We start from the raw sequence: 8,433 nt of genomic DNA on the forward strand, positions 1-8,433 counted from the left end.
ATTTGGGTTAAATAGTCATCTTGTCCGAGAGGTCAAAGCCAGCCTACACGAAAAAGCCATTGAGTGTTTCAAAATCCCCTTTGGGAACACTGTTGGAACCATTTCTCCATTGGACTGCTGGGTTATGGCTCATACTGGTACTCTAGTGGGCTGCAGCTAGCTATATTGAGACAGTTATAGTATGGCAGACATGTAGAGGATGCTGTGAAACTTACTTTCTCCACTGGGACACATTAAATATTGCAACAGGACAGTTCACTTTATTCTCTCTTACCAATTATGAATGTAGCAAAATGTAATAAAACCAAATCCCCAGAGCAGTGGAAGGAGTCCACCGCCATGACAAGTGATAGAAAAGCATGGCAAAAATAAATGCCTGAACGCTCCGGGTCAAGGCTGAGGATTGAGAAGAGGAGTAAAGCAATGCCGAGGACAAACTATAGGCAACTTGTTTCCTTTAATCACATGATGCAACATACAAGATGCAGCCTGAGGTCCATGATTGTGTGGCAGTGACCAAAAGCAAAAATGACTTGGTACAGTAAAAACAGATTCAACCAGCCGTTTAAAAAAATAAAAAAGGCTTGTACAGACATGGGTTAAGTCCTGAGCTTACAGACTAGTACTAAAACACTTGAAGTAGGCATTCTAGAGTTAAGTCAACAAGTTACTATATCATTGTGTTTACTTGATAGCTACCTACACAAATAGCTAGCTACAACAAAGTGTTAATAAGATTAAAATTCATTAAAAAGATTTAAGAGCAATACAAATAAGTTGTCCAGTAGGCATCTACAGAGGGAGCTAAGAGCTGTGTTGTTAGTCATTTCCCAGCAACTTCAGTAAAAAGGCAGATCCTCAGGAGGACTTAGCATAGACACGTTACCAAACCTGCAGAGAGGAGAGCCAGTCAGCAGATGTTCATGGTAGTAAAGTCAGCAAAACGTTTGGCAACAGTAAAGTGTTATTGGACAAGTTCAGGTAATGAACACAACCCAGGAGTAGAGCTGTGGCTAAAGACAGACATGGTTAAGGTTAAACACCGTGGTTGTGTTTAAGGAATTATAGTTAAAAAGTATAGTACAGATTACCAACTCACTTTGAGCCCTTGTACTTCTCCCTGATGGCCTGTTGGGGGCGACTGTAGGCGCTGAGGTACAGCTTGTGGAGGTCCTTGAGGCAGGGTGCAATCTCTGCCAGGGTGTAGCCAGTGAAGGTGTACAGGGTGTCAGGCTGGAAAGACAGATGCCACACGGTTAGTTTAGCCAGTCAAACCAGTCTAACTAGGGCATCAGGTAGCTTAGCAGTTAGAGTATTGGACAGTAACTGAAAGGATGCTATTCGAATACCAGTGCCGACAAGGTGAAAACTATGCTGATGTGCCCTTGAGCAAGGAACTCCACCCTAACTAGTTCCTGGGTGCCATACTAGGACTGACACTGCCAAACATGTCACTGCACCCACCTGGTGTAGGACTTTCTAAACTCAGCAAAAAAGAAAACATCCCTTTAAGGACCTAGTCTTTCAAAGATACATTTGTAAAACTCCAAATAACTTCAGATCTTTATAGTAAAGGGTTTTAACACTGTTTGCCCATGCGTGTTTAATGAACCATAAACAATTAATGAACATGCACCTGTGGAACAGTCAGCTTACAGTTAGGACACTAAAGAGGCCTTTCTACTGACTCTGAAAAAAACACCAAAAGAAAGATGCCCAGGGTCCCTGTTCATCTGCGTGAACGTGCCTTAGGCATGTTGCAAGGAGGCATGAGGACTGCAGATGTGGCCAGGGCAATAATTGCAACGTCCGTACTGTGAGACGCCTAAGAAAGCTGATCGTCCTCGCAGTGACAGACCACGTGTAACACCTGCACAAGATTGGTACATCTAAACATCACACCTGTGGGACAGGTACAGGATGGCAACAACTGCCCGAGTTACACCAGGAATGCACAATCCCGCCATCAGTGCTCAGACTGTCCACAATAGGCTGGACTGAGGGCTTGTAGGCCTGTTGTAAGGCAGGTCCGGCACAAAACCACTGTCACTGGACCAGACAGGCAACACGTTCTCTTCACTGACGAGTCGTGGTTGTCTCACCAGGGGTGACGGTCAGATTCGCATTTATCATTGAAGGAATGAGCGTTACACCGAGGCCTGTACTCTGGAGCGGGATCGATTTGGAGGTGGAGGGTCCGTCATGGTCTGGGACGGTGTGTCACAGCATCATCGGACTGATCTTGTTGTCATTGCAGGCAATCTCAACACTGTGCGTTACAGGGAAGACATCCTCCTCCCTCATGTGGTACCCTTCCTGACATGACCCTCCAGCATGTCAATGCCACTGCTCATTCTGTGCGTGATTTCCTGCAAGACAGATGTCAGTGTTCTGCCATGGCCACCGACACATCCTGATCTCAATCCCACTGAGCACGTCTGGGACCTGTTGGATCAGAGGGTGAGGGCTAGGGCCATTCCCCCCAGAAATGTCCAGGAACTTGCAGGTGCCTTGGTGGAAGAGTGGGGTAACATCTCACAGCAAGAACTGGCAAATCTGGTGCAATCCATGAGGAGATGCACTGCAGTACTTAATGCAGCTGGTGGCCACACCAGATACTGACTTAATTTTGACCCCCCCCCCCCCCCCCTTTGTTCAGGGACACATTCCATTTCTGTGGAAATTGTTCAGTTTGTATCAGTTAAATCTTGTTACTGTCATACAAATAATTACAAGTTAAGTTTGCTGAAAATTAAACGCAGTCGACAGTGAGCACGTTTTTGTTGTTGAGTCTATAGCCTAGTTATGAGAATAATGTCAAAGGGAGATTACCCTACTTATATCAGGAATGTGATTACCATACCAGGATAAAATGCATGTACAAGTTGGTATTCTTGATTTAAGGTCAGACCAGGCACTAGTTCTCAGTGCGGGGGGGGGGGGGGGGGGGGTTACCCCAGAGCGATGATGCAGTCAACATAGGAGCATGAGACCAATTGCCATCAGACAGACATGTCTTACCCAGAGGGACCTGTTGAGGGTGTAGTTGGCCAGACAGAAAGCAGCAGCCGCCACCACAGAGGGGAAGTAGTGCAGGAATGGATCCACTTCCAACATGCTTAGCTCTGCCACATACTGAGAGTAGAGTGACGTTACTGCAGCAAAACACTCCTGCACATTAAAAATTAATAATGTTGATAAACCATTTAGTCAACTGGGGTGAAATACACTCTACAGCAGGCCTGGGCAATTCCAGTTCTCAGGGGCCTGATTGTGTGTCCCCCCCCCCCATCCCAAGCAAACACACCTGATAAATTAATTGCATTTTTAACTGAAGATCATGACTAGTTGATTGGAGTCAAGTGTGTTCTGGGGAAAGTGTTTCACCAATCAGGATCCTGAGGACTTGGGTCCCCCTACAGGGTTAACTCATTGGGTTTTATTTAACCAGGTGAGAACACATTCTTACCAAGAGTGACTAAACTATTGAACACATGGGTCAGAGTACTGACTCATGTACCCTGATACCATGCTGCTAGCCTAAAGGCACATTTCAAAAACATGGCACAGCAATCAGACATGAGCATCTAGTTCTCTGTAAGTACCAGGGCGAGGCTCTCAGTCTTGAAGCAGACTGCCTGGACGGTGAGGAAATGGCGGAGGAACTGGTGTGTGGTTGGGACGGTCATGTCGAAGGCCAACACCTTCAGCAGGAAGTGTTCCATACGAAGCAGCTGCTTCTTGGTGTAAGTGTCATCTGTGATGTACACAAAGTCATCCACCTCCGGAGGGTAGATCTCCTCATATTTACTACCAGAGAAAAGGGTTAACACTAAAAAGGCCATTTACCGCAGCTGAAAGTGAACCACCTTCCTACAGATTACTGGCATAGTCCAGCCACAAGTATTGTGAACAGACATAGGCAGTTTCTTTACAAAACTTCTGCTCAATTTGTAACATGACTTACGCAGCCAGCAGAAGTGCAGCGGTGCCCACCAGCTGCAGCTTGCCCCGGAGTACAGACATGCAGGAGAGGAAGCGGTCCATGTAGTTGACAGCCAGGTAGATAGTCTCCCCACACAGCTTGTACTCCTGGCCGACCTCCACCAGCCAGTCCACCAGAATGACACGCATGCAGTTGGTGATATCCGGCTGCTTCCGCATGTAGCCAGACTTCGGATGGCACTTTATCTGGAACAGAGGGTTAGAAAGAGATTTTACCACCACCAGTTAGAGCAATTTAAAACAGGCAAATCTAAAGAATATTTACCTGGTGTGAGGTTAACAGCAGGATAAAGTAAATACATACAAAGAGCCAGCAACTAAAGTGCTGGAGTGTTAAACCACAATGGCTGCCGTGCCTGATCCAGGTGTGTGGGGGGGGGGGGGGGGGGGGTGATGGGGAGAATTACCCTCAAAAAAGGTATGTGAACAGTGCTTTTCATTTAGCAGATGCCCTTATGTCAAGAGGCATAGAAGACACTTAAACTAGTAGCCGTATAGTTTGAACACGCACTTCACTCTTGCGTAAGTGTTTGTGGATGTCCTCAGAATATTCTGCCAGACACATGGCATTCTGAGTGGTGAGAGCCTCGTTATCTGGGAGCGACTGCATAGAAGTGTCCATGCATGAACCTGCAAAACAAAGGGTTACTGTTATGAGTCAGTGCTGTGAAAATGAAGTGAAAAATTGACATGGTGATGCATCATTGTGCCCTTGGTGTGTAATGGCACCACAGGCCAACCTCACCTGAGCTCAGGTCCAGGAAGAGACGGAAATCTTTATGTTGCATGGCAGCAGTTTCCTCATCCACCACCTCTGCAGCCACTAGTTCGCCAGAGGCTGGGATGACGACCTCACATGGCTCATCCACACAGATGTCAGCACTAGAGCTTGAGGGACAACCCAGGAGATTGGTGTGGGAGTTGTCCAAAATAGAGCCACGTTTGGAAAAAAGTCCCTAAAAAAAGAATAAGTGATTAGCCAATATGAATAGACTGTACATAGAAAAGTTCTCAAACTACTCACCTGACCAAAAGATCGACTGTGCTGTTCGTTTTCTGTTAAGACTCCGAGTATAGTCCTCTGTTTAGCCCTGTCCATCCGGGATGAATCCATCCTATTAGAGGCCAGAACATTTTCTTGGCTGCTACGGCTGGCCAGACGGGCGACGTTGCTGAAGTTCATCTTTAAATAGTTAAAACAGCTAGAAATAGAGGGGATTATACATCAGAGGGTAAACAAACCAAATGTACCTAGCGGAGCTGTATAAACTGGCTGCCATGACTACCGATAGTGAGGGCTTAACACGTTCGTAGGTCGCCTTGAATTGTTATACACAAATAAAGTTCAGTTAGCTGGTTAGTTAACCGATTATCGCAAAGCCATGAAGGACAACCAAAACGAAGTAAAAACAGTATGTGCACGATTTGTTAGCCAACGATTCAAATGTTTGGCTTTGTTATGGTAGCTTGCAATTGAAGAGTTTCAATTAAAACGTTTTGTTGTTTATTTTTTTTAAATAAATAAAAAAAAAAATCTACAAACCTTGGTTGCGTGTTACACAGCCGATGATGCACAAAATAGCTAAGACAAAATGCTTCTAAATTGTTTTTGTCGTGGTATGACTAGCTACCTCCCACCGGTTTATATCTCATTCGGATGAACGCAGTGATCAGCTGTTTCAGTTGTTGCTGTGTGAAACTCAGCTGTTTCAGTTTTACACAAATTTCAATCCAAGTTCCGAACCGCTCTCAGTTGCACGGTCCAATCACAAGCCGCTCTCGGTTGCGCGGGTCCAATCACAAGCCGCTCTCAGTTGCGCGGTCCAATCACAAGCCTACGGACGAGACCACGTGGTGACGTTACCATAGCAACGCGTGGACGCTCATTGTTTGAGCAGCGTGCGTATTATGTTTCAGCAAGCCAACTCATAAAACGTTGCCATGAATTGAATGATCACTGATATTTTTTTTATGCTCAATCTATCAGTGTTTCAAGAGAGGGAAAAAGATTTGCCTGGCTAGCCAGACTCATTTAGGGTTTCTATTAAACTGGTCCGCGGTTGAACCGGGCAATGGTCCGTTACGTGACCGAGTTTAACGGGTGAGGGAGATGCACACTGCTCGGTCATGTTGTCAACAAGGCAGCAATGCAACTTCTCTTTTCCATAAACTATATCTCGGAATTTTCTAATTAGTTCTCATTGGGAAGGCAGTTAAAGTGTTGTTGTTTTTTTTAATCAAAAGCAATCACTTTTATATTTGGAAACAGAATCCTACTCATTACTACACATTCAAAAGTAAGTGAGTATGGCTGGGGGGTGGTAGGGAGTTGGAGAATTTAGCATTTTTCAAATACATATTCAACCACAAAAAAACAGGTAGGTTTTCCAATGCCTCGCAAGGATGAGCACCGATTGGTAAATGGGTAAAAAAAGTAGATATTGAATATTCCTTTGAGCAAGGTTTAGTTATTAATTACACTTTTGATGGTGTATCAATACACCCAGTCACTATAAAGATACAGGTGTCCTTTCTAACTCAGTTGCCGGAGAGGAAGTAAACTGCTCAGGGATTTCACCATGCAACCAATGGTGACTTTAAGGGTGTTTTCACATATAGTCCTCTTTAAAATAACCGATCTCAGTCCTCTTTAAAGTTAACTCTGGGGTAAAAAAAAAGCTACATAACTCAGTTCCCTGTGTATTCACACTGCTTTGAATGCTCAGCTCTCTTACCAGTTCACTTCAACATTTTTGTGGTCTGAGTCCTCTTTGCATTCACATTGCTATGTTTAGAAAATAACCAAGATATTTTTCCAACATTTACTCAATAGAGCCACACAGTGGAGGGGAAAACGACCACGTTAGCTACAGCGGGCAACACCGGGATACACAGCCGCCTAGTGGAAGCAGGTCAGCAAGCAGCCCAATACACCGGTACACTAGTCATTTGAACAGGTGTCGACTCGTCGTACAGCCCAATCAGCCACGCAAAAAGGTCTTGAGTGGCAACAAATCTGCCCAATTAGCTGAATCCTTTACACTACACCCACTCCTTGCCATATAAAGTTCCACAGTATGAGTCATAATACCCATAAAACCTAGCGGTCAAATAGGGAAATGTTTCCAATCGTTTTTCCACAATTATTTTTTCCCATAGGGGATTTTAGAAACACTTAAAATAAGGTCTGTGTTTCATTTAGGCTTACCCTGGCATGACGTTCTGATAAAAGTCACCTTGTCCTAGAGGGATTTACATGGTTATCAAAATGTCACACCAGGGTAAACTTACACGAAACACTGCCCTTATTTTAAGTGTTTCTAAAATCCCCCCCATGGGAAATATGAATGGTGTAAAAATAATTGGAATAATTTCCTTGTTTGACTGCAAGGTTTCATGGGTATTATGACTCATTCTGTGGTACTCTATACACTCTGGCGTGTAAACACAGTGCAGGACAAACCATACCATCAGAACCTGTTATCGGACAGCCAGGGATGTCATTACTTACATTTTGGAAGCTAATAGTTAGCATTTAGTTCCAAAATAAGACATACTTATTATAATCAAAATATAATATTTACATGTAAAAATGACTGGTAACAACATAAATGGCAGAAGAATAATAGCAGATTAAATAATGCTTTAATTAAACATTTTATACTCAAATTTCTACCGCCAACCTGCCCATCATCTTTTTGTTAGTTTGTGGAACTAATGTGAGGGGCTACGGCAGGGGAAAGAGTGTTGCAGCAGCAGGAACGGTGTAGAATAATAGTGAAGACATCAAAACTATGAAATAACACATATGTAATCATGTAGTATCCAAAAAAGTATTAAACAAATAAAAATGTATTTTATATTTGAGATTCTTCAAAGTAGCCATCCTTTGCCTTGATGACAGCAGAGAGTTTGTATACATTGACAAGTCCTGGATACTGTCCTGCTTCAATTACTCTAATAATCAAGTTTTTTATAATAAGGAGAGCACTTATATCTGTCCACTCCTCCTCCCGCTCACACAGAGTAGCAGTGTTTCTGGACTGGTCGGCTGGAACATGTTGTGGAAAATATTAAAACAAATACTACTCAGATACCGGAGCTTATGAATTCAATTAGACTTTTATTGCAGAGAGCAACAAAGCCGAGCACCTCCATGGAAGAACTGCCTCCTCATTCTTAGTGCTTGGCTTTTATACAGTTTGACCTTTACATAACGTCATCACCCCATTTGCTTTGTTACATAGTTTCCATCCTCTTATTGGCTCAGATATTGGGGCATAGATTATTATTATATAGATTGTTGGGGCATAGAACAGTATAAGGTTACTGAAAATCATCAGATGACTGGAAAATCTCCAACAAACACTGTCCTACTACAGAGTCATCTCTGACACGCTGACCAACCTGTACACATTCCACACAACA

General features: G+C 43.7%; 1 protein-coding gene across 2 annotated transcripts; it reads right to left on the minus strand.

The window, feature by feature from the left end:
- Nucleotides 1–438: 438 nt before the first annotated feature.
- On the minus strand, nucleotides 439–5,726 carry ccna1 (cyclin A1). Of its 2 annotated transcripts, none has more exons than XM_014129755.3 (9): nucleotides 5,549–5,726; nucleotides 5,030–5,207; nucleotides 4,751–4,961; nucleotides 4,517–4,635; nucleotides 3,968–4,191; nucleotides 3,606–3,810; nucleotides 3,022–3,171; nucleotides 1,100–1,233; nucleotides 439–891 (listed from the first exon to the last, which is right to left on the minus strand). In XM_014129755.3, exons 2-9 carry the CDS (start codon nucleotides 5,186–5,188, stop codon nucleotides 840–842), a joined length of 1,254 nt encoding a protein of 417 aa, XP_013985230.3. In that variant the 5' UTR covers nucleotides 5,189–5,207; nucleotides 5,549–5,726; the 3' UTR covers nucleotides 439–839. The 2 variants fall into 2 exon arrangements, with proteins under 2 accessions (XP_013985230.3, XP_013985231.3); XM_014129756.3 differs by having other exon boundaries at nucleotides 3,022–3,135; nucleotides 5,549–5,723.
- Nucleotides 5,727–8,433: the final 2,707 nt, after the last annotated feature.

The sequence above is a fragment of the Salmo salar genome, chromosome 11 (genome assembly GCF_965601325.2).
Source record: "Salmo salar chromosome 11, fSalSal1, whole genome shotgun sequence".
NCBI lineage: Eukaryota > Metazoa > Chordata > Actinopteri > Salmoniformes > Salmonidae > Salmo > Salmo salar.

Bases quoted from the DNA above. Each gene is read 5' to 3' on its own strand.
- ccna1 (XM_014129755.3), bottom strand. From the start codon at position 5,188: ATGAACTTCAGCAACGTCGCCCGTCTGGCCAGCCGTAGCAGCCAAGAA. The intron at 4,192-4,516 runs GTGCGTGTTCAA...CCTCTGTTCCAG, and splicing joins AACACTTACGCAAGAGTGAA to ATAAAGTGCCATCCGAAGTC. The intron at 3,172-3,605 runs GTACTTACAGAG...TTTAATGTGCAG, and splicing joins AGACTGAGAGCCTCGCCCTG to GAGTGTTTTGCTGCAGTAAC.